This window comes from Drosophila sulfurigaster, chromosome 2R (genome assembly GCF_023558435.1).
Source record: "Drosophila sulfurigaster albostrigata strain 15112-1811.04 chromosome 2R, ASM2355843v2, whole genome shotgun sequence".
Lineage (NCBI taxonomy): Eukaryota > Metazoa > Arthropoda > Insecta > Diptera > Drosophilidae > Drosophila > Drosophila sulfurigaster.
In genome coordinates, this window is record NC_084882.1 from 28,275,841 (window position 1) to 28,301,819 (window position 25,979).

A 25,979-nucleotide genomic window follows, 5' to 3' on the forward strand; every position below is an offset into this window, starting at 1 on the left:
TTATAAATCGTCGACCAAGTCTATAGAAGAGGGTGTTCCTCAAGGTAGCGTGCTTGGCCCAACATTGTACACACTATTCTCTGCTGACATGCCAACCCACTCGACAATCACAGCACTTGCACGAAAGGATACTCTGATTGCAACCTATGCTGACGATACCGCGGTGCTCACCAAAAACAGCTCCATAGATCTTGCAAAAATAGGTCTCCAAGAATATTTAGATGCATTCCAGGAATGGGCTAGGAATTGGAACGTGTGCATCAATGCAGATAAATGCGCAAACATGACCTTCGCAAATCGTATGCGCAAATGCCCGTGTGTGACGCTTAATGGTAGAGTGTTAGCCCACTCAGCATCTCACAAATACCTAGGAGTCATTCTAGACAGAAGACTCAATTTTGAAAGCCATGTCAAGTCGCTGCTGCACTCATATAAAACCAAAATAAATCGTATGTCCTGGCTACTCTCCGCTAAAAACAAGCTTTCACTGGACAACAAAGTTCGAATTTTCAAGTGCATTTTAGCTCCGAGCCTGTTCTATGCAATACAGGTGTATGGTATCACAGCTAAAATGCACCTCAACAAAATACGAGTACTGCAAGCCAAAACGCTGAGGCGGATCTCAGGAGCTCCATGGTACATGAGAACGGCGGACATCGAGCGCGACCTCAAAGTACCAAAAATTGGCGATAGAATACAGACAATTGCCCAAAAATATACAGAGAGGCTTGGAGGTCACCCTAACAGCCTGGCTAAGCGCCTAACGCCAGCTCATCGCACTACAGTCAGGAGAAGACTTAAACGATGTCATCCTCAAGACCTGCTGGCTCGGGTCTTGACCTAATAATTAACAGAGATTTCCTTATATCCTTAGGTTCAATTTACACAATCTTTATTTACTTTATATTTATCATGCGCTGCTGCCATAATTAATTTTCTCTTTATTATTTCTGATTTGATTAAGTTGCCCAGTTAGGTAACAGTGCACCTTTCTTTGTTATCATTTCGTTATTATTTTAAAAAAAAAAAAGAATTTCATACGAAAAATGTTGAAAAATTTTACAGGGGTAGGCATGAAAATTTGGTCAAACTGACAAAAATCCTTGATATCTCAGCCATTTGAAGAACTATCGGGATGTCCTTTGCACCGTTGATAGATCTCAATATATGAAAGCTTATTGTGAAATCAAAAGGACGAAAGTCCTTTCAAGAGCCAAGTTACAAGGACTTTTTACTATTCAGAAAATAGGCTATAACTCGGCCATATCCTTTCTGATCCTGACAAATCATATGTCAATCAGCTTGTATTAACAAGTCCTATCAACTCGCCAAAGGACATTAGAATCGTCCTTTTACTTTTCGAGATATCCTGGATTTTATGATTTTCAACAAGTTCCGTTGACCATCAAACTCAAATTTTACAAGTGTTAGATTCCTTTATAACCTCTATAAATTTGAATGACAATCTAAAGAACCCTTTTTTGTTAGCTCAAATAACTATGTCCTTTAAGGATCCGTCAGGATATGGACGAGATATTGATCATTTTTGTTTTGGATCTTACCTCTTTGGTTGCCCTTAAAAGTATGCAATTATAACATATTTACATTAGCTCAAATTACCATTAGTGACATCCCCAAAAGTATGCTATACTTAATTGAAAACTTATTACTAAATGTCAAAAATGCTTGCTTTACTTACCTATTCACTCAAAAATGACTATTATATAATTATAATAATTAATTATTCATTGTCTAATTCTCTTTATACATATATTTTATTTCTTTAATTATATTAAAACTGTTGATTTTATGAATTTGAAAGACGCGCCAAGTATATCGAAATCATCCCTTAAATAGTGTGGCTAGACTAATTACGGTGAAGTTATAATTTGGTATATTTTTAAAGTAAAATACTTTATTTTTATACGATTTCCGGTCACACTTACCCCAAGCCGCATGAAAAAGTTGATGAAAAAGTAGAAAAGAGTTCTAACGTTTGCTGAATAAAATTATTTTTAATTATTAAATACCAATAAAAAGAACAAAATGGCACGAAAGAATGCACAGGCGGAGGATCTGTCGAACGTGGAGTTCGAGACAAGCGAGGATGTTGAGGTGATACCAACTTTCAACGCCATGAACCTCAAAGAGGAGCTGCTACGCGGCATTTACGCGTACGGTAAATATTTACATGCATATTATTATTGCTCAGCATGCATCTAATATTAACTATTAATATTTATTAATTGTTTAGGTTTCGAAAAAACCCTCTGCCATTCAGCAACGTAGTATTAAGCCAATTGTTAAGGGACGCGATGTTATTGCTCAGGCCCAATCGGGAACAGGCAAAACAGCCACTTTCTCTATTTCAATACTTCAGAGTCTGGACACAACGTTGCGTGAAACACAAGTGCTGTGTTTATCGCCTACACGCGAGTTGGCTGTGCAGATTCAAAAGGTTATTCTTGCGCTGGGCGATATGATGAATGTGCAGTGCCATGTGTGCATTGGAGGCACCAATCTCGGCGAGGATATACGCAAATTGGATTATGGTCAGCATATTGTTAGTGGCACACCTGGACGTGTCTTCGATATGATCAAGCGTCGCGTTCTTCGCACAAGGTAAACAGGTATATATTGTTAATATACATTAATTATTAATATGCAATTTAACAATTGCAGAGCTATTAAGATGCTGGTGCTCGATGAAGCGGATGAGATGTTGAACAAGGGCTTCAAGGAACAAATCTATGACGTTTATCGTTATCTGCCGCCAGCCACACAGGTTGTGCTCATTTCTGCCACACTTCCCCATGAGATTCTGGAAATGACATCCAAATTCATGACGGATCCCATTCGAATTTTGGTCAAACGGTAAGTTGAATCATCCTCATCATAAACTTTGTTAAATAACGCATTTCCATTACAGTGATGAGTTGACTTTGGAAGGCATCAAACAGTTCTTCGTTGCCGTCGAACGTGAAGAGTGGAAGTTCGATACACTTTGCGATCTCTACGATACGCTGACCATTACCCAGGCGGTCATCTTCTGCAACACCAAGCGCAAGGTGGACTGGTTGACCGAAAAGATGCGTGAGGCCAACTTCACAGTCAGCTCCATGCACGGCGATATGCCGCAAAAGGAGCGTGACGAAATCATGAAGGAGTTCCGTGCTGGTCAGTCGCGTGTCCTCATCACAACCGATGTCTGGGCACGCGGTATTGATGTGCAGCAAGTGTCCCTGGTCATCAACTATGATTTGCCCAACAATCGTGAATTGTACATTCATCGCATTGGTCGCTCGGGTCGTTTTGGACGCAAGGGTGTTGCAATTAACTTTGTCAAATCGGATGATATTCGTATTCTTCGCGACATTGAGCAATATTACTCTACACAAATCGACGAGATGCCCATGAATGTGGCGGATTTGATCTAAAAACAAATGTCATTTTCAACTAATCTAATTTTTACACATTGTAAAATCATAACTCAACTTTTTCTTAGCAGTAGACGACAAATGAAGTAAATAGAATACAATAGAAAGAGTATTTGTCATTCAATACACCATAATCTGTATATGTAATAAACACAAAATAACAATTAAGATTTAATACAGAAACCGGTTTTTTGTTGTTTTTCAATGGTGACTCGTCGGTCGATAAGTAAAATGATACTTATCTCAACTACAATCTCAACCTTTCCATTTCGACGAGGTATTTTAGGCATTTGGGTATATTGAATTGAGTAAAAAATAATTAAAATATATTGTACACTTACAATATACACATTAAACTAGCTAGCTACAGACTTTGGTGTAAAGCGCGCACAGAATTTAAAAGCTCTTCACTAACCTAAAACATTTCAGCTAATTACGTCGGGTTTCGATTGTGGCAAAGGTACATAAGAAGTGGTTGTGGTGGCTGTTGAGGATCTGCGCTGTGGTTTGGCATCGTCGGACTTGAGTAGCGTGCCCAGCACAATGCCCAGAAATAGAATGAGGCCAACCTGATGATTTGAAATGAATTTCTTGGCACAATCCGTTGGATTGTCAATGTTGAGAGAGTAGATCTAAGAAGAAAGGAAAAATTAAAATAAAAAGTAGGTAAATCTACATCATATCTAGCATACCTGCTGCACTAAATGAGCGCCAACAACTCCAACTGCAGCATAGTAGGGCAGCGTCTGGTCGCAAGCATAGCCAGCGGCTGAGAGGCCTGTCAGCATTGCAGCCGTAAAGCAAGAGAGCCACGCTTTGGTATTCTCGCCGAAACGCAGAGCAGTCGACTTCACGCCAATCTGCAAATCATCCAGCTTGTCCTGATGCGCATAGATCGTGTCATACACAATAGTCCAGCAAACGCCGGACAAATAAAGTGGCAAGCAGGCATCCAAATTCACGCTGCCCTGTGTGGCACACCAGCCCAGCAAGGCGCCCCAATTGAAGCACATGCCGAGCACCAGTTGCGGCCAATATGTGACTCGCTTCATCAGTGGATAAGTGATCACCAGACCTAGCGAACTCGCTCCCAGCAATATGGATTGCCAATTGAGTTGTACAAGTACCAGCAAACCGAGACTGAGTTGCGCCGAAAGGAACACAATGGCATCAAATTGCGTAATCTGTCCCGAGGCCAACGGACGATTGCGTGTTCGCTCCACTTTGGCATCAATATCCCGATCCCACATATCATTTATGGTGCAACCTGCTCCGCGCATTATCAATGCACCAGTGGCAAACAAACCCAGCATAGTAAAGTCCGGCCAGCAGCCTGCATCGGCGCTCAAAGCAATGCTCCAGCCGCAGGGCCAGAAGAGCAAATAGGTGCCAATGGGTCGATCGATACGCATAAGTTGTGCATACGGTTTAGTGGCTGCCGCCAATTGCTGCAAGAGCGTTGAGGATTTTTCGGGCGAGTTGTTGTCAGGTTCAGCATTGGACGTGGAGAGAGTTGTCGTTGTTCTTTGGTGTTGAACCATGTGTTTCTCCAGCAACAGTAGCCGCTGCCAGCGATAGTCGGTTGCCTGGGTGTGCATCCCAATTAACACACGCGCCGGCACAGCTGGCATGTGTTTTGTCGTTGTTGTTGTTGTTGTCGTCGCTGTTGCTGCTGTAATGCAGGGCAGCTGCAGTCTGACTTTGGACTGCAGCCGCAAATGTCGTAACGCAAACATAATAAATAATACTATGTCAAGTGTCGCGCAGGTGTTTTCTTATTGGAATGAATTGCACATCGAGCTACACTCAACTAGATTTTGTTTCGGCAGAATTCCGCTTTTTTTCTGCTGGCTTGAGGCAAGAACATCGATTGCACTATCGACTTATCGATATATTTAAAATATTTAATTTAATGGCTAAAAGTCAATTATTAATATAGAAGATTGAATTTTTATTGCAAACTAATGAAATTATCATGACTTTCTTGTCTATTACGCCATTTTTCATTGAAAAAAGCATCCAGAAAAGGAATTTTCTTGACCACCAGTACTTGCCAGTGTGCCCAATACACAGATAACCCAAGTTGGTTACACTTTCATACGGATCACACAAAATTGCCGCCTCAATTCAAACAATAAAGTGTTTCCGTCCTTTTGAAAATATATTAACGGCATATAGAACATTTTTCTCACTGTACAAGAAAGCTAGTAATATTTTAAATGTCAGTGTGAGTAATCTAAGAATATTCTTCACGTTGCATAAGGAAAGTACGGATTTACTGTTTACTAAAGGAAAGGAAATTTGTGAAAAATTTCCCTACATTAAAATAAAAAAAAAAGTTGCCACATCTACGGAAATATAACATCAACATAGCTGAGTGGCAACTTTTATTAACTTTATGTGGCGCGTAACATTTTAAATTTGAAATTGTTATCTTGAAATATTATAAATTCTGTGTAAATAAGAAATGAAATATAAAGGTAGGCAACATAATGAAATAATATCGAATAACTTTGCAAATTTTATAAATCAATCAACGGTACCAATGCATTCTAAGTCCAATGAAGTGGTTTAACAATTTAGTTAGCCAAGAAAGCCCATTCGCAATATGGGTAAAAGCTTTAGGTTGCCTCACATCCAGTTAACCAACCATTTAGAACATGCGAATATCGTTAACTTTGGTATTTTGCACACGTTACCAATCTTTCGAAATCTGCACACGTCCACTAAGAATGGCCGTAACTTTTGCACACGGCGATTGACTTTTGCACACGGTTATTTATTTCAACAGCAGGCCGCACCAGTTAGAAACACAATTCAAGTAAAGCCAAGTGGGCCTTAAGCAGACATACAGCAAATTCACAAGACGTCGGTTGCTATCGCACGAGCTCCGTTCAAATATGTAACAATGCTTGTACATACTCATGTATGTGCAAGCGACAATTATAATGGATGGAAAAAAAGGAAAGAAAATAATTGTGAACACGTAGATCATTGACCAATAATCTTAATTACCACAATATAACTCAAGTATAGGTAACTTTAGCGAATCAATAAATTATAGAACAGAAGTTTGCACTTAAATTCTTTAATGGAATTTTTTTAAGGCAAATAGGTAATATTTTGGACTTAATAAATGATCAGCATATTTTTAAATTTGCATGAGGCCGATTTATCCTAAAAATATACTTGATCTAATTTAAGTTAGAGCAAGAATTAAAGTAGATCTTAACTTTATTATACTACATTGGGAAATTCTCTAAAAAAAAACAATGCAACCCTTTTCAAGCACAAATAAATGATGGGTATCAAGAGATAAATTATACATTTATGATTGATTTCGCGGTGATAACCGGATACACAGAATACACAGATGCTAATTAACAAATGGGCCATCATTTACATATTATACATACACAATTTTATCTTTAGGTCCAGATTTGTTCTCTCTCTCGCTCTTTCTTGCTTTTAAACACCTACTACCGTTCAATGATGTTGACATCAGTCGCTCTCTTTACGCGCTATCGTTGATATCGATACATGCACTCCGCACATTCGCTGATAACACACATTTCTCAGAGATAAGCACACGGTCCGCGCCTCACGACTCGGGTGGGATTAGTGCCAGGTTTTCTTTAAAAAACAACACACGTTCGTTTGTCCCAAACAGTAGTCGCCTTGCTCTCAGCAGTTAAGCAAGTGGTTATCATTTAATACACGTATTTAGTTCATCATTGGATAGTTTATACTCACACATTAAAATGGACTTAATGACAATGGACCACAATCATGGGGATGAAGATACTGATTCTACTACCAAGTCTTGTCCAATGATTATGGTGGTAAGTTTCGTAATTAAGCTTATAATATGCAAAGAAATTCCATTGAACTGGAATTTATATGCTGTAACTGTAACGAACCAGTCTCGCTCTCACACACACACATTCTCGTTTAGTGGCGAGAGTTGAGCACAGATTTCATTTAATTGAATTTGTTTTCAAAATATTGTGATCTTTTCGCATCCATTCAGAGCACTCTTGCCACATACATACAGTACGTGTGTGTGCGTGTGTCTCTTTTTTGCGCTCTCTGCGCACAGGTTTGTTCGCTCTCTTTGCGCACTTGCTAATGAATTTGATATTGAGTAAATAACAAACTCAAATAGCGGGTGCTTCATGTTAGGGCGGTGTGCAAAGTAAGCGCAGTTCAAAACTTGCATATCACATTTACCTGAATTACCCTGTGCCGTGCTCTCAAACTATTGTGTTCTCTCTCCTCTTCTCTAACAGTTCCATGGTGGCCACTGTGAGCGCATTTTATGGCGTGGCTGGGTCGCTGCAACCGTTGCCGAATTTGCGCTCTCTTGCGTTGCACTCGCTGTGCTTGCTTTCCTCTACGAGCTGCTGAAATTCTTCCGTGATCAGCTGGTGCGGCGAGAGGGACGCAAGGAAACTGAACGCTTACGTTTGGCCGAGGAGATTCGTCAGAAGAACGCCCACAATAGCGGCTGCTCGGAGACTCCGCTAGCCGAAATCAGGGGAGAAGACATACTGGCAACGCATCTTTAACTCGGCGCACATTATTCAATCACTATTGAATCTGGTGCAACTTGTGATATCCTATTTGCTTATGTTGATCTTCATGAACTACAACTATTGGCTCTGTTTGTCTGTAATTCTGGGTCTGGGACTCGGTTACTTCTTCTTCGGTTGGATCAAAAAGGATCAGCAAGATGGCGACTGCTGCCCATAAACAGTTATAATCTTTAAAGCTTATATGACCATATAAACTTTTGAAGTAAGCATGCAAAATAATAATATGTTCTGTTTTGATTACTGTTAAGATATTGAGGGATAATAACTCGAGCATAAATCTTGTCAGCCCCTCTGCATATAACATGTTTACCGCACAGTTATTACGAGTACAAAAAGAATTGGCTTTAAATGTATTGCTAAAAAAAACAAATTTATTTTGTAAAATTTATAATTGTAGAGTTATGGCATAAATTAGTCAACTAGAATTTACTTAATGAGCATAATGTACAAATAGTTATGAGAACAAGAACCTAGTTAAATATACTCGTTATCGTATCGTATATCGTATCGTATATCGTATCATATTTCGTGTATTTAAGATCATACAATATTATAACACAACTCAATACTTTATATTTAACTTTTTTACATCCAATAAACGTTTGCAAACACAAAAAGAAAATCTCCAGAGTTACATAAATAAAATTCGTTTGAAGAGCGCTCCCTGGAGCCGCAGGACATCGTGTCCTGGCAGTACTACACATTTAACCCAAGATCTATATTTTCACAATACATTCGCTAAACTGGACACTGGACCTTAGAGTATCCCTTAGACTACACGTGTATATAGTATATATATATATATTTATATCGTAGTTAAACCCTTCACAAACACACAATTCAAGCTGGTTCGCAACCAACAATGATTGACTGACTGACTGATTGATTGACTGATCAAGCTCATAAGCCCGTTGCTCCGGCCGTCATCATGCCGCCGTGATGATGATGATGATGCATGCCACCATTCTGAAAGTACATGTAATAGTTGTACGGCGACTGCTGTGCCGCACCGCCCTCGCAGTCGAGCAGCGGCTGTGCCCCGGGTGCGGCAGCCACCGGCGACGGCGTCATCGGCAGCGGCGACACCGTGTTGCCCTGGCAACTGGCACGCAATGCCACCGCCTGATGATGCGCCAGTATATCGGTGACGGAGTGCGACGATGGCCAGTGATGAGCGGCAGCGGCGGCTGCTACACTGCGCAGCTGATGTGTCTGCCCCGCCTGCGGGGGCGAGGGGGCTGCCGCAGGAGACGGCCTTCATGCTGTAGGCTGCGGCCGCCGTATACGGCTGATAGATGGAATTGTAGAGATGGGCGTGTGCTTGTGCCTGGGCGTGCACATGATGCGCACTCGCTGCCACCGCGGCGGCTGTGTGCTGATGATGATAATGATGCTGGTGGGCGGAGTGTGCATGCTGTGCAGGATTACCCCCTCCATTGCCTGGGTTACCCGGATTGTTGCCACCATTACCGCCTCCACCGCCGCCTCCGCTGCCATTGCTGCTCATGCCCAAAGCTGCGGCGCCTGCGCTGCCTCCGCCACTGTGATGATGTCCAATGCTGCCCAGTTTGTTGCGCAGTATCCGCGATATCGAGCTGACGCTGGGCACATTCGTCTTATCGCAGATTCCCTCGCTGAGCAGACGATCGCGTATCTCCCACGCAAAGATGCCCGGATCCCCCGTTGCTTCAGCTCGCGTATGTAGTTGACCACCTTGGGTGTGGTTACTCGAGGCTTGGAGCCACCAATGGCACCCGGCAGTATGGAGCCCGTTTCGTGGTAGCGTGCCAGTATCTTGGACACGCAGCCGTGACTCACGCGCAGCTGGCGTGAGATGTCGCAAGGGCGGATGCCTAAGCGAGCCAGCTCCACGATGCGCAGCCGCGTCGCATTGGGCAGCGGACGACCATTCACAAAGACGCCGCCCAGCTGATTCACTTCGCCATATTGCGGACACTGTGACTCTGTAAGTAGATGGGGAAGCAAAGGGCAAAGTAAAGCATGAGTAAGATGATGAGAGCATAGAAAACAACAACAACTAGAAGTAATGAAAGTCGAGACCACTCGACTATAAGATACCCGTTTGTCATTCCTTAAAACTCAAAAATATTATACATAAATATTCATTATTTATTCAATAAGTAAAGTAAACTAAGTGTATACTCTTGTACTCTTTCCAAAATTTGGTTATATTACGTATACCACAATTCTCTTCTAAATCTTTAAAATTTCTCTTCATTAAAAAGAGCTGTCAAAGTCGGAATCAATCTTAAAGGGATAAGTCCACAAATTCTTAGTAGCATTATTCTCTATTAGAATTTTAACATTTTCTAACATTTTTTCGTAAAATTTTCATCGCAATTTCATCTCTTTTAAGCGGACACTCCACCTGGAATGACAATTACTCGATAAAGTCCAGTCAAGAGAGATATTACAGAATATGGTTTTAATTTCTAATGTTAGTGAATAATATCAGATAGCCACCGTTTCTCTAGGTATACATAATTGTAAGCTACAAGTAATAATAAACAAATACATTTCAAACATTCTCTTCTATTTATACTAAATTTTCGACATTCGATAATCTAATATACCCCTTCCGATCTCTGATTATTGGGTATCACAACTACAAAGAGCTATGCCGAGAGGAAAGGCGAGCAAAAGCACATTTGCGTCTAATTAGCTGCGGTTGGAAATTGCCAGCGCTTCGGGAACGGATTGACGAAGTCTATGGCCCTTTGGTTCGCCTGAAAATCGCTACACTTTGCTTCCGAGAACTACGGATGTAGGTGTGTGTGGGTGTGTGTGGGTGTGTGTACGAGAGTGTGTGAGAATCATACTACAAAACACTGAGAAAATGCCACATAAATGCGCCGAACGTGCGGAAATGCATTTTGGATGTTGACGCAAAAAGATTATAACAAAGAGCTGTCCATGCTAAAGTACTATATAATATTTATCTAACTGGACAATTATTGGTTAGTCGATGGTATCGAATGATAGTCCTTGAACAAAGCTATATACATACGTAAACTTTATGTCTTCGGTGATGTGCTTCAAAAAATTCACATCGATCGGTCACAAAATTGCCCAAGTTCAATTGAAAATGTGCTTAATTTTTAATCATGACCCAAAATGATTACAACAAAGAGCTGTCCCTACTAAAGTACTATATAATATTCATCTAACTGGACAATCATTGCTTGGTTGATCGTTTCAAATGATGTAGTCCTTGAATAAGTTGCTAAGCTAAATTCATAAACGTTATGTCTTCTTCAATTTGTCTCAAAAATTTCGCATTGATCAGTCACAATTTTACCCAAGTTCAATTGCAAATGTGCTAAAAGCAAACAGTCGAGTTATTCAATGTCAAAATTCCTTAGAGCTGAAGCTGTAAATTATCCAAACGGATGTGAAGTAATGCAATATTATATTTCTGGGGTTTTTATGCTTCACGCTTAAAACTAAGCTAAGCTGTTTTGTGTGATAAATATGACGCTAAGTTAATCTTAGAAAACTGTTTAGTATGGCCTTAAAATAAGATTTATTTCTGCTAATATAATGAATTACAAATATAATCAACAGATTGAATCACCTGCTGCACTTCACAAAACTCTCTTTTCACTTTTGAGGCAACTCATTACAGTCACTTAAGAAAATTTGCACATCTGCGCTGATGGCCGTCGTCGTCTAATTTAGAAGCATGTTGTTAGCATCATGTTTCAAAACAACAACAACAGCAAGAAGAACAACATGAACATCGACAATAGTGTAAGAAACAATTGCAAGAACAATAACAACAACTTTAACTAAGAACACGTACAAGGGCCGAGGGCAAAAAGTGGCTCGAGAACAGCGCCATAAAAATCACAATAGGGCTGCCGAGTTACACGCGCCAAGTTGTTGTGTGTTGCATGTTGCATGTGGCAAGAAAAGCAGGAAGGAACCAAGTCCAGAAGAATTAAAAAGGGAAAAGCGAAAAAGCAAGTGTATCGACCTCGATTCCCTCATTCATAAAGCAAAGCAAAAGTGCACAAAAGTGTTTCCACACTCACTCAGATTTAGATGTTGCAAGCACAGCGCACAGTGCACAGTGCACAACGCACAGTGCACAGTGCACAACGCGTTGCACGTTGACTCCGATTACAATTCAATTAGCAAATGCATGGGACACTTGTTGCACCATTTGCCTCGAATTTCATGTACTACTTACTACTCCATGACTTCAATGCGTTATGCATTTGCGCATTTGTCAATTGCACTTCGATCATTTTGCCCCGTACTTGAGCCCATTTGCCAGGCCAGACAATCGATGGCCAGACGGTCAGCCAAATGGGCCAAGCGTTACGTGCAGCTGCATAAATAACTTACACCCCACTTTTCTCACACTCTCTCTTCTCTCCCCCTCCCCCACCAGCCAGTGAGTTAAGATTCTCCAGCTTCACCGCTTGAGTATTCGTATCTCCAAACTGAACTCGTAATTCTAATTGTTTAGAGCCTCGTAAAGGCAACTGTTAGTTATTTACGACTACCCAATATAAATAGTATATAGTGTATGAAGTCTAGTTGGATCTATAAAAGCCAGCGTCAAGTGCACTTTGCTCGTCAGTCAGCGTCAAGATGTCGATTTGCCGTACACTAGTTGCACTATTATTTGTCTGGCTAGCTCTACATAATCCGGCGACAGAGGCTAATCCTCTCCAGAAACGTGAAGCACATGCGGTAAGCATTCGAGTACAACTTAGAACCATTATTAATAATTCAAATTCTTTGCAGTCCTATGATGTGTATGATTGGTTCTCAAGTTTGTTCGAGGATGAGGATTCGGATTCATCGGAATATTGCAAGTGTTGAAATGCTTAATTTGTGCCAGTTTATAATTAATGTTTCTTTTAGTAATCTGCACCAATTGCACTGTTGTTGTGGGCCAGCAAAGCACCGCAGCTCCGACAGCTGCAGCTGAGACCACAGCAGCAACAACAGCAGCAGCTCCAACAGCTGCTGCTCCCACTGCCGCTGCCCCAACTGCTGCAGCTCCTGTAGCCACCTCGGAAGCAGCTCCACCTGCTCCGCCAGGACAGTAGAATTAACTGCGCAACACACAATGCAATAGCAAACTAAGCTTACACTAAGGGATTACGTATACGACCAGTGCCACAGCAACTGCAAAAAAATGTTGCTTGAGTTTAACTACATTTGAATTATGTTTTAAGTTTTACACTTCTTATTTCCGGTGTTGGTTAGAATAAAGAAATGAGCAGCCTGTCTGCCAGGTAATTGTGCCCCAAGGCCTCCAAGGCTGCAGCACATGGAGTAAAACGCAATTGTTTTGACATAAGTCACAACAAATCGGCTGGCGCTCGTTGGAGACCCACACGCAGTGTGTGTCGTCTGGATTGGATTGGAATGGGAGACACTCACTCTCTGCTCTCATCCATTCAGCAAAAACGAAACTCGGTGGTTTCATTTTCGTTGCGTTTTTGCCTGCTTTGAACATTTTCGCTTGGCAACGTCAGGCATTTCTCTCAGTGACAGCAGAATGTGATACGAAGTCAGCCCAAGTTGACATTATGTTTGACATTTGTAATCTTGCGATCGTTAATTATTTTCGAATTGAGTTACACAAAAACAGGGGGGAGCCACACAGGAGAGTCACACAATTTTTCCTGCCAGGGAAAAAGATCACACATTCGACAAATGCTGCCCCGCCTCTTCCTTCGTTGTTCATTCGTTTTTTTTTTCGTTTTCTTATTCGTTTGTTGTTTGTGTGTTTTGTGTGGCAAGCATTTGTGGCATGTTCAGTGATAGCCGCAATTTGTTGCTCTACTCAACAACATTATCTTCGAGTGCTTGACTTTTGCGCTAAACGTTCATAAATTTGTCTCCACAACAAAATCACAAGAAGGAGAGTACTCTATATATATTTTCAGTTGTCGTCTTCCCCAAATGAAAGATGCTACTTCTCGTGTCTTTTTCGTTGAAGATCAATGTATACTGCGTCATTTTAATGGCTTTTCAAATACGCATCACATCAATTTCGGGCAATTATTGAAGATTAATGGTCGACAAAGTTGACCATTTGAAAAATGTTTCTTAATTATGATACTCAACAGATTCTTCTTCGACTCTTTCAGATGATAACAAGCAACACTCACTAACTAGCCCGAAAAATTGGGCATTCTGATTTAGATGAACTTGATCTTAACTCTGGTTATCAAAATGGCATTTTTCAATTGGTAAACAAGATTAGAAATGTAATAGATCTTAATGAAGACGTTGTGAGATTCTTTCTTCACAATTTATTGTAGATATCAAATTTGAAAAAATTGTTTTGGAAAACATATTTCATTCTTATTTTATGTTCATTATTGAAAGGCAAAATGTATGAAAAATAATTAATAAATTTGTAAAAAATTTGTAAAAATAATACAATTAAAAAGAAGCTTGTATATCAAAGAAAATATATGTGGAAAATACTTATTGGAAATTTATTTACAATCAAATTGATGAGAATTTAAATTTCTAAGAATTATTTCATTCGGTGAACCGTTTTGTATTTGTATCGAATGTAATCATTACTTTGTAATAAAATTACAATATTTAACAGTCCACATCTGAATTCAATACTGTAATGAAATAACAATTAATGGAATTTTTCACTTTAAGAACCAAATAATGTTTCATTTTGTTCAACAAAAATTTAAACACTTTCTACAAAATGAAAAATTATTGAAATTGAAACTCTTTCTACAAAATGTAAAACTATTTGGTTCTTTAAAAATATTCTTCTTAGCTCATTTCTAATAACGAATCCGCTGTCATTCTTTTGCTAATCAGTCATCTTGTCACGCCCTGGACTTTCAATCATGCTCTTTTTGAGTGTCGACTCCAGATTTATGATCAATAGTCATAATCGTACACATATCCGGCCCCTTGTCAGAGTCAGAGACGACTTCGTCCCATGCAAATTAGTCACGTATTTTCGCAATTAGCGCAACAATTAAATTACTGCAGCTTTCCTGCTTTCTGGATTATGGATTATGGATTTGGATGAGTCAAGAGGGAATAAACATTAACATCAAGGGGGGGCACGTCCCTCAAAATAATGCGATAACGATATTTTGATATAATATCGAAGGTCGAAGTTAGCATTGGACTGTTAAATATGTGATGATCTTGTTAAAAGACAAGAAAAACATAAAACAATCGCAAAGTAAATGCTTATTTAAAGATTCTATTGCAATGGGCGTGCGGAAAGTAAACACTACTTAAAAGATACAGAGAGAGAGAGAGAGAGAGAAAGATTGAGATTGGAATGGTTGCCTCTCTGATCGTGCCACAATGCAACGTTCTTGAGTTTGCGCCGTCGGCGTTCGATTTTAGTAGTTTTCTGTCTGTCCGTCCGTCCGTCCGTCTGTCTGACTGTCTGTCTGACTGTTTGGTCTTATTAAAGGTGCAAACATGCCACCGCCGTTGAGGATTCAAATTCAAGCGTCGCGTCGGTAGCGATCACAGAGCGAGCTGCACTATTGACCGGGGGGGACAAATCTCCCGCTACCGTTCCCGCTCCCACTCCCGCTGCCGCTTCTTAACCAAGACCGCTTCAGGTGCAATGCAGTTGAAGTGTTTGTTGCCCCGATGCGATGCAAAGCGACGCGTCGACGCGACGTTGGGTTTATTTTGCGTGTTTGTTTGCATTTGGGAACCTTCGAATCTAGAGAGTCCACTTTTCATGTGTACGACTTGTGTGTATTATTGTTGATTTAATTTTAGGTTACGCACAAAATGGGCTTGGGCTTCGGCTTCGGCTTCGACTCTTAAATGCACACTCTAGACCATGTTTACAGTGATGTCTATGTCGTCGACGATGTTAATAATAATAATAATCGTAGCCCAGTTAAACGACGTCAACGACGACGACGACGACAGCTACTTTGTCTCTAATGAGTATCTGTATCCTGGCATTTCCACTAGTCACTCAGCTAATCAATGCAAACATTGAATTGAACTGCACTGAACTGAACTGCAGTTGAGCTGCGCAGCTTCTGTTAATGAAAAGCAAACACGCTACAGAATGTGAAGAGCTCGAGCAAACAGCTTAAAAAATCATAAAGTCGATTTTATTTCAGGGACAGAGCAACAACAACAACCAGATGAAGTTGTTGTGCCCTTTTACTGCCAATATTTGCACATGGATTTTCGTATTTGGAATCCCGCATTCAAAATAATCTTGTTATCCTTCTGCGGGTCCTGCTTCTGTAGAACGGAAGTCAGCTAGCGGTAGCTGTGTTGTGTGTGTTCGGTACAAATGGCTTACAAATGGTTCTGTTTGCATTGAAATTCAACACTTTTTCAAGACTGGACACGCTCGACTGACGTTTGATGCCTGGCTCAAAGAAAGAGAGAGAAAGAGCGAACGAAAGAGCGAAACCCAGGCCATAAAAAGCTCAATTAAAATTGTCTATAAAGCGAAATTATAATTCATAAATTCTGGGAAATTGCCGAATACAATGGCCGAGCATTGTTTCCACTTCGACTTCGACTTCGACGCACGATAAACAAATTACAGAACAGTAGCTGATCTGCCAAGTAGTTTCAGTAGTTGGAGTTAAATGCTTTTTTATGGTATCTTTCTCTCCCGTTCGCTTTCTTGGAATTATGCAAAAAAAAGCGAAAAAAAATTAATGAGAATAAAGCACAAAACTTTCGCTTTGACAAAAACCGCTTCGAAGATTCCCTTTTGGCAATTAAAGCTGGAACACCACAAAAACAAAAACTGCATGCCGCATTTAAGTGTTGTGTGAGTGAGTGTGTGTGTGTGTGTGTGTGAATTATATAAATGATTTTAAAAATCGTTAAAAGTTCACCCAAAACACTCACTGATGCATGCAAATCCAATTACAGGAGCAATTAACAAACGTTAACTAACTAGAACTAATTAAAAATAATAATATTTTGCTAAACAAAATGGACGCGGACGACTGCAAATAAATATAAACATATCAAATTGACAGCCGCGACAATCTGTTTAAATGACTATTTCATATCAATTCAAAGATTTCGTATCAAAAAATAAATATATATATAGGAATGAGAACAAAATTTTTAATTGAGCGTGATAGACTTGACAATACGCTGCAGAGTTTTTTGGAAGCATTTACAGAGAAAAAGGAAGATTTTAAAATTATATAAGTAGAATGATGATAGTCGAAAAATAGAATAATAAGTATAAATCTGTACAAAATTTAGAAAACTTTCAGTTTTAGCTGTATAAAAACTGAATACATAAAATGTTTATTTAATAGAAGCATGATGATAGTCGAAAGATAGAATAATAAAAAAAAATGTGTACAAAATTTCTAAATCTTTCTTAGCTGTATGAAAACTAAATACATAAAATGTTTATTTATTTATTAAAGATCGCGTGAAATTCTTTAAATTTCAGTAGATGTTACAAAAATCTAATCTAATCTTTACTCTTTAACTCAATATATTTAATTTTTACAGGGTATACAATTGTGCTGCATCCAATTTATTTCCTAGTTTGTCTCGCTGATAAGCAGCGTTTGTTTTGATGTTTGCTTGGGGAATTCATTGAACTATCTGTTCGCCTGTCAGTCTTGCGCGATTTTTCTTCAAGTTTTTCCTCAGCAAAAGTATTTTGAAAATATATACAGACTCAGTCGACGATGAGTATTAGAAATTTTTGCTAAGAGATTTGAAATGTCAAAAGGCAATAAACCAATTTCATGCATAATTGAATTGAACAAATTCGAAAAGACAAACTGCACATTTGGCAGCTGATAAGCAACAATTTTGTTATACATTGTATTATTTATGAGTTGGATTGTGGCATGAACCATACGTATGTATTTAATCAGCAGCTCGCAATTCAGCGACCCCACTAAACTAGAAAGAATGCAAAAAAAAATTGCTTAATAGAATAAAAAGGCAAATAACATAATTCAATGATGTCAATTAACACGTTTCCACTTCAAACGAAGCGTTCGATACAAATTGCCATTGTAATGTTTTATCAAAATGTAACGAATTGCATTTAATTAGCTCGACTTTCAATTAAATTAAATGCAATTTACACAAATTAAATAAAATGTTTCATAAAATGTCCGACTAGTTGTTTGCAGTCTGTCTCGCTCTCTTCTTGGTAGAGAATGTTGTCAGAAATTGAATATAAATTTGGCATGAAATGGCGTCTTCTTTTTTAAATATTGAGGACATTATCTGTATTATTATGTATTTTATAGTCGCGCCCCAAAGCATATAATGCCCGCAAAAAACTGTAGAAAACCGCAAAGAAAGCATGGCAAATTAAATTTCCCTTCTTTTTTTTTGGTTTTTTTTTTGGTTGCATTTGCTGAAAAACTACAAGCTGCAATATGGCCGTGGCGATGCCATAAATCTTTGGCTCTTGGCAACCGATGTCCCATCTGCCCCTTACTGCGGCAAGCCTGCAATTTGATTGACAGAGTGTATGCCACCGCCAAAAAGACAGAAGGAGACAATTTTTGATACTCTATAAATGTGCAAATGTGGGGAATATAACATTAACCCAAACTGATATTTAACAACTTGCTAAATTCATATATTTGTGAACATCTTCAGTTTTTATCCAGTTAACAGCCAATAGAATATAACAGTGCTTGTTAACAGCGCATGTTAACATGCTGTTAAGACTATTAACATGTTGCTAAAACCATTAACAATCTGTTGATGATTAGGGTATTGCATAGTCGCGCATACCTTTTAATTATCTTATATTATTTTACAAAGTGGAATGGTGATTTGCCTCTGCAATGCAGCAAAAATTAATTTAACAAGTCAGTTGAAATCTGTTGAGGCTTTTCGCACTACACATTGCGTATACGCAGGGTTAGCCCCCCTTTTTATGTATTCAAAATACCTAAGATGCAATATTTATAATGCAAATATATACAATACAAATGTAAATCCTTTCACTTTGTTTGTTGATGATTAAAGCACACGTTTTATTTGATTTCATTGTGTGTCTACAATATGTATACTAAAGATGATTATACTAAGTGCTCTGTTAGAGCTTGTCGACAATTTCGCATTCGGAGCGTTGCACAATTTGCCGCACAATCGCATTTATTTATCAGCGCAAAAATTTCACAGCCAAGCCAAGCCAAGAAAGAAGGAAGCGTCTGCCACGCAGACTGTCCCTTTGAACTGTGGCAATGTTATTTCCATTTAATCAGCAAACAGTTCAATTTCCATCGTTATCAAGCACACAGCACACAAAAAGAAAAAGAACAACAACAAAAAAAGAGTGCAAATCATCAACTGTTTACTTAACAACGACCAATCTGCAATTTCTTTTTGATTTGCCTTTTTTTTGCGATACGCTACGCAAGAATTTAATGGGAGCTTTAATTGAACAATGAAGGTAGAGTAATGAATAATAAATTTGTATAAAAAAAAATATATAAAGAAAGAAAGTTTAACACGAGCTGAAAATTTTAACTTTTAATTAATCTTGAAAATTGTCGAAAAAAAATTGATCTGTCAAATAAAATATATATTTTTTTGAACACAAGCTGAAAATTTTAACTTTTAATTAATCTTGAAAATTGTCAGACATTTGATAAGGCACAAACAACCATTACTGGTAAATTAATTGGCATCATATAGACGTCTGTGAATGTGCTATATAACTCGAGATTGGAAGTTGCAAGTGCCTTCTTTCTATTATAAATTAAGCTCATTACTTTGTAGTGATCCCGCCATGGAGAGAGAGAGAGAGAGAGCAGCTGAGAAGAAGAACGCGCTCTGCAACTCGTGGATATCAAAAGTACATAAAACTAAATAGATTCCTTCAGCGTCAACAACTTTGTCTGTCAACAGAAATGAATGGGTCCATAAATCACGAGGACGGCACCAAACGCCGCCCTAGAACAAAATATGACAGCAGAGCTGTCTGCTGGCAGCTCAACTTAGTCAGCTCAAGACTCTACCGGATTCTCGTTCCCGTTGCCGGCGCATGTAAAAGGGGGCGCGCCCAAAGACATGCTGCGGTGACTTCAATTACGCGTACCAAGAATGTGGACAATGCCTACCCAAAATACACACTATATCTACTTCATACTATATATATTGTGCACTATCCGACCAATCATTGCCAATGTACTAGAACCGCATCCGAATCGAATGGCATTCGAGCTATGTGAGCGACAAAGCAACGCCCGCCGCTGACAGGCATAAATTTTGTATAGGTTTTTGTCATCTGTTTGTTTCTCTCTATCTCTTGAGGAGCTGAAGTTCCGGTTGTAGGTCGGAGTTCGTAGTTCCTAGTTCGGAGTTCGCATTGGAGTTCAAAGATCACCCCTTGGGGAATAGAGCCAAGAGCCATCAAGGGGTTAGATCGAAACCTAGGGCAGCTCAAAGTGCTCCACAGATGTTTTGCGGTTGCCAGCAGATTGATGATCACGCATTAATTACCCAAAGGGAAACACGTGCCCACACCACAGTCTCCGCTTAATGCAGATGCTGTTGCAGTTGCAGTTGCAGTGATTAGAAAATCATTAAATTTATGTTAATGAGCAGAGACTGTTCCTCTGCTCATGTTGCACTTGCTCTTGTCACATGTCAGCGCAGCAAATCCTTTGGGGCAACAGCACAATGTGTGTGTGTCTCCAAGTGGGCGGCCATCAAAATGAAATGAAATTTACGCACCAGCTAACAGGCGAATGATTTAATTAAAATAAACTACGGACGCCACATAATCAAGTCAGTGAAGCGTTGGCCAAAACTTGCACGCAATCAGCAAGCCAGGAATATCGACGCTTTTATGACACCCAATCGAAGTCGCCGCCAGTCGGAGTCGGAGTCGGAGTCGCTGTCCAAGTGCAATCTTTGCTCCTGAATTCAATATATATACACATGTGTTTGTGTGTATACTCATCCATTAAGGCGTGCACACATTGACGCGACGTGTTTTTTTTCTTCAAGTGTTTGCCTGCATTTGTGACCGTCTTCGGCATCCACTTCCTACCCTTTCCCCTCGTTTCTTTCTCTCTGCATCTTCCGCACTGGCGACGTTTGTCGTCTGCGCCTGTTTGTTGCCTTTTGTTTTACTGCCCATTTCTGTGATTTTAGCATCTCGCTCTCTGCTCTCTGCTCTGTGCTTTTTGCTTTTTTGTTTTTTCCATGTTTAGCCACCGAAGTAGATGGCTACCGGTAGCCGTTAGTCACGCATTTCTGCATCTTCATAGCCACAGCGAGTGCCACCACAGCTTCTACCACAGCTTTGTCTGCAACTTGCGTCTGGAGCTGCTTGGCAAACAGAGCTGCGTACAAACAATATGTCAAAACATCGAAAGCAAGTCATTAATGGACCGATCTGTGGGTTCCCTAGCTTTGCATGCTAGAAGAGAGCAGGAGGAGATGAAGGAGATTTATGCGAAAGAGACGAGATGGAATAACAATATTCATATTGTCGAAATCGTATAATAATCATGAAATAAAAAAATCTGTGTATTAACTTAGAAATTAGAATGAGAAGAGATAGTCTAACAATAGTTAATCCTTTAAATAAATAAATGGAAATTCTTTTTGAAATACGTAGTTGACTTGATCTGTAACTTGACTTAGAAATTTAAAAGAGAAAGCATGGAATAACATTACTCGAATTGTAGAAACTTAAAATTAAACATTTAAATAAAAAAAAATGAAGTTATTTTTAGAAGTAGTTGCCAAAATCTGTTAATTAACTTAGAAATTAGAAAGAGAAGAGGATAGAATAACAATACTCGATTCGTAGAAATTTAATATTAATCATTTAAATAAAAAAAGGCAAGTTATTTTTAGAAAAAGTTGACTTGATCTGTGAATTAACTTAGAATCAAAAATATAAATAAACAAATGAATAGAATAACTTCTACTCGAATTATCAAATGATTCTTTTTTGGTCTACGAAACTGCTTCAAATCATATAAAAATCAATAAATAAGAATGGTCTGCAGACCATTATGGAGAAGGACTATAGTTAGTTAGTTAGGGGTATAGTTAAACATAAAATATCTTATTGAGATTACTCCCGAATTTCGCTCTTTTTTATTTTTGTGAATTTTGATTAAACTTCTTTTACTTGATAAGTATCTAAGCCATACCAAAGTTACTAAATTTCAAAATACCTTAAGTGTTTATTTTAATGAATATTATAATGCAGTTATAAATATAAATTTGATATTTGCTTGGTCAGTTATGAATATAAATTTGACATTTCAAATATGTATTTGTAATCAAAACTGTTTTATAATATTTATTGGATATTTTATTGCAAATTGGCATTGCTTGCTAACAATGAGTGTCCACATCTAACTAAAAATAAAACGACAAAGTTTAAAAATAAGTTTCAATGCCTATTAAATTTTTAACAACTTTTAATGCCATTGATAAATTCAAAATGGAGTGCTCAATCAATCTTTACATGGAAGCATATTATTGGCAATGATGGCATCAGGTTCTTACATAATATCAATAGCACGCACTCGGTTATCCACCAATGAATTGCAACGCATGCCAAAAATGTTAAAAAGGTATTTATTTTGAAGATTGCGCATGTGGTTAATTGTGGATCGATATGTCAACAAAATCCGACAACCCAAAAACAAATCTCACCATTTTTTTTTTGGCCAACAATGTTGGACGTTTGTGTTGGTGATTTTTACCACTCTTTTTTTGTTTTTTGGGGGAATGACGAGGAAGGGGCCAAAGCAAATGGACAAACAGAGACATGGGCACTTGGCGGCAAAAGTGAAGATCGTACGACAAACATCGGCACAGACCACAAACATTACAACGATCATTAGTTAAATTAGAGGCAATGGCACAGACATCTTCAACTTTAGCATCGACATCGGCTTGGGACTTCGGGTATCTGGGCATCTCCATGCAAAGCAAACAATTGCCAGTGCTACCGGGAGGCTGTCGATCATGCGCAGAAGGCAGCAAGCGGCGTCATCATCTTTGAAACGAAAATCAAAAGCAAACACAAGTGCCTCGCATATCGAAAAGTGCTGTCTTCGACTTGTTCGACACTCCAATGGTAGTGTTGTTTGCATGGGGACAGATTGCGACAGCAAGTGTAAGGTGTACACTACACTCTAGCCGAGCCGACTGGGTTACCAGGATGTGCAGCCACTTTATTTCGGACTTTCGTCTGAACTTCAATTTCCCCCCACTATGTGAACATGTGTGTGTGTGTTGGTAAAGCACTTGAAGTGCGTTTTGCCGGCGGCACTTTTACAACATTCTGAATACATATTAAAATATGTTAAATAAATAATATGATATACATAGGATGATGATTTACCTGGGTCCATTTCGAGGCTGAAGAACTCCACAATTGTAGCGGATTTGCTGAAGCTTGACTTTGCAAATAAGTTGCTCGACAATCCAAAATTGGAATACTTTCTCTGTTACACTTGTTCCGCTGCCGCTTTTTGCGATTATTATTTAATTGTAATCGGAGTGCGGTCGGCGAGAGGGGTGATGGGGGAGTGAGAGATGCTTCAGTTAGCCGCTAAGTACTTATTCGCACTTGGCTGTATTGTTAGTTTCAATTAAGGCATGAAATTTGTACAAATTGACGGCATTTGGTGCCGGCGCGACGCCAGTTGGGTTGCCTGATTGGATTTCGTGGGATTGTGGAGGGTTTTTTTGTTATGTTTCTTTCTTATTGTTGTTACTCTTGTTGATGTTGTTGTTGTCGTTGTTGTTGTAGTTATGGATACGCGATACTGGGCTTCGTTGTTGTTGAACCAAAACTGAAATCTGATTAGCACATTTTGGCAGACGATCGGTAATCTTTTTGTTCAAAAATTATCACGCACTTTTCACACCTGATTTTTCTGTGTGTGTGGTATTTTCTTAGGGCCACACAACCACTGACCGATGGCCGATTAATCGTAATCGATTTTCGAAACACATTCACACACGCACGCTCACACGCTTGTCACTTGCAATTATCCGTTGCTTTCTTAATGCTACTGATGATGATCCGTGATCCGTTTTGAGAGCAGCGCACGTTTCACTGACACAGCACAGCTCCAACTTGTTGTTGTTCTTCACCCGTGTCTGCTGCGACTAACGGTTGCGCTCGTATTCATCAATCCGCAGCCACACGCGAAAAGCACCAACAGTCAACCAGCGAACGGAACGAGACACAGCAACAGCAAAAGCAACAGCAACATCAACAGCGACGACTGCGACGCAGCATCCAAAAGATCTCTCGCTCGCTCTCTTCATCATTCACTCACACTCTCTTTCTCTATCGCACTTTTTGCTTGGCTGCACTGTGTACGTGTGTGCATGTTTCCTCTTTTCACTCACATTCACGCTGCACACACACTCACCGAGGGCGGCGATCGCTTTGTATTTGTTGGTTGTGTTGTGCATTGGTGTGTGTGTTTCTTAGTTGGCTGGCAAAATAACAAAAATGAAGAATGTCTTCAAACGAGCAGGAGCGCATTCAGTTAGGCATGCGCCCAAGAAGTCAATTGATTGCTACTTTATATGTGAAGTTTATTTCGAGTGACAGTTTGTAAAATTAAATTTGAATTAATTGTAATTCATATCGCTTGAATGTAGCTAAAAATGATTGTCTTTAATGTAAGACAGAATCAATAACAAAAACCCGTGATACGCTCCTGTGCTCTAACAACGAAAAGTTTACATATGTGTGAGTTTGTGTGTGTATCTCGTAGTTTTGGGTTCGTATCTCAGCTGCGCACGAGTAGTCTGCGCTTGTGACTCTGACTAACCATACGCAACCGGGCGGAGTTAATTTTTTGAATGCTTGAATGGCCAATCTGAAGCAAGTAAGCGTATCCGTAGCGTTCCGCAGTATGCCCGAGCGATGTCATGACTTTTTAGTATCACACACTCACACACATATACTGACTGATTCTGACTGTGCCTGGGGGCGGGGCCGAAGCAGACCGCCTAGTTTGTCAATGCTGAGATAGTGTGCGCATCTATTTTTGCTTCATTAACAAAATCGTATCATTAGAGCGATCGTTGTTCGCTAATAAAGCGGCACAGGGCCAATTCCCTATTCTCCCCATACTCCCAGTCAGAGGGCATGGTTCTTCACCTTGTCTCCGTTGTGGCTGCCGAAGCCGATGCCGCTGCTTGCTACTGGTGGCGTTGGTGAGCGATGCCGCATTTCGATTCTCGCCGAGCCGTTGCGATTCGCATGGTTAGAGTTAATTATAAGAAATTTTGTTGTCTTCATATGATTGTCACTAATATTTAATTTCGTCATTTAATGCTTGCTGCCAATTTTTCTTGTCGTTCGCTCATTAGAAAAGCTCTCGTCTCACGTCGCTCTATTACATTCACAACACACACTCACACACATACACTTACATTTTTGCAAGTCAATCAGTGGCTGCTCGTGTGTGTGAGCGCGCAGCCAGCTTGCGATTGTGTGCCCATCACTCACACACACATGCATTCGCACGCACACACTCTCAGCGAGTTGGACACACCTCCATGAGCTCGCTATGTATCGCCTACCTGCGCATACCTTTTGTTTGTTGCGAATTCAACTCGTTACTCTCTCTCGCACGCATTCTGACGATCGCCATTGTGAACGTTTCTTTTGTGAATGTCTACGCAGTATTTAATTCTGTATTTAAGTTTCAAAAGGTTGGGATATAAATACAAAAAATTTTATTTCTTGAAACTTGCATACTTATTGAAACTGTATTTAAGTATTAAAGGGTTGGGATTTAAATAATAAAAATTTAATTTTTTTCAAATCTTGCAAACTTATTGAAACTTTGTATGCTTATGCTTAATTTTATATTTGAAATATTGAAAATGTTAATGTTTAGTTTATTTTATTCTTTAAATCAACATTGGTAGTTAACGTTATGCAATTTAATTATATAAATTATTATTA

General features: G+C 39.4%; 5 protein-coding genes across 5 annotated transcripts; 3 read left to right on the top strand and 2 right to left on the bottom strand.

The window, feature by feature from the left end:
• The first annotated feature begins 1,928 nt into the window (after positions 1-1,928).
• LOC133836548 (eukaryotic initiation factor 4A-III) lies at positions 1,929-3,621 on the top strand. Its single transcript, XM_062267109.1, is given in 5 exon segments — positions 1,929-2,179; positions 2,255-2,262; positions 2,264-2,622; positions 2,683-2,874; positions 2,930-3,621. Coding segments are annotated over 5 exon segments (1,200 nt in total). The 5' UTR covers positions 1,929-2,046; the 3' UTR covers positions 3,438-3,621.
• On the bottom strand, positions 3,550-5,308 carry LOC133836546 (4-hydroxybenzoate polyprenyltransferase, mitochondrial). The gene is made up of 2 exons (XM_062267107.1): positions 4,130-5,308; positions 3,550-4,069 (listed from the first exon to the last, which is right to left on the bottom strand). Exons 1-2 carry the CDS (start codon positions 5,171-5,173, stop codon positions 3,863-3,865), a joined length of 1,251 nt encoding a protein of 416 aa, XP_062123091.1. The 5' UTR covers positions 5,174-5,308; the 3' UTR covers positions 3,550-3,862.
• Positions 5,309-7,079: 1,771 nt separating this feature from the next.
• Positions 7,080-8,612, top strand: LOC133836529 (high affinity copper uptake protein 1). The gene is given in 3 exon segments (XM_062267067.1): positions 7,080-7,279; positions 7,727-7,975; positions 7,977-8,612. Coding segments are annotated over 3 exon segments (543 nt in total). The 5' UTR covers positions 7,080-7,198; the 3' UTR covers positions 8,190-8,612.
• LOC133836528 (paired box pox-meso protein) lies at positions 8,240-24,239 on the bottom strand. Its single transcript, XM_062267066.1, is given in 4 exon segments — positions 8,240-9,283; positions 9,285-9,710; positions 9,713-9,996; positions 23,385-24,239. Coding segments are annotated over 4 exon segments (1,071 nt in total). The 5' UTR covers positions 23,395-24,239; the 3' UTR covers positions 8,240-8,932.
• On the top strand, positions 12,598-13,351 carry LOC133836530 (uncharacterized). The gene is made up of 3 exons (XM_062267068.1): positions 12,598-12,754; positions 12,809-12,875; positions 12,929-13,351. Exons 1-3 carry the CDS (start codon positions 12,653-12,655, stop codon positions 13,114-13,116), a joined length of 357 nt encoding a protein of 118 aa, XP_062123052.1. The 5' UTR covers positions 12,598-12,652; the 3' UTR covers positions 13,117-13,351.
• Positions 24,240-25,979: the final 1,740 nt, after the last annotated feature.

Bases quoted from the DNA above. Each gene is read 5' to 3' on its own strand.
- LOC133836546 (XM_062267107.1), bottom strand. From the start codon at position 5,173: ATGTTTGCGTTACGACATTTGCGGCTGCAGTCCAAAGTCAGACTGCAG. The intron at 4,070-4,129 runs GTATGCTAGATA...CTTTCTTCTTAG, and splicing joins GCGCTCATTTAGTGCAGCAG to ATCTACTCTCTCAACATTGA.
- LOC133836530 (XM_062267068.1), top strand. From the start codon at position 12,653: ATGTCGATTTGCCGTACACTAGTTGCACTATTATTTGTCTGGCTAGCT. The intron at 12,755-12,808 runs GTAAGCATTCGA...AATTCTTTGCAG, and splicing joins AGAAACGTGAAGCACATGCG to TCCTATGATGTGTATGATTG. The intron at 12,876-12,928 runs GCAAGTGTTGAA...TGTTTCTTTTAG, and splicing joins TTCGGATTCATCGGAATATT to TAATCTGCACCAATTGCACT.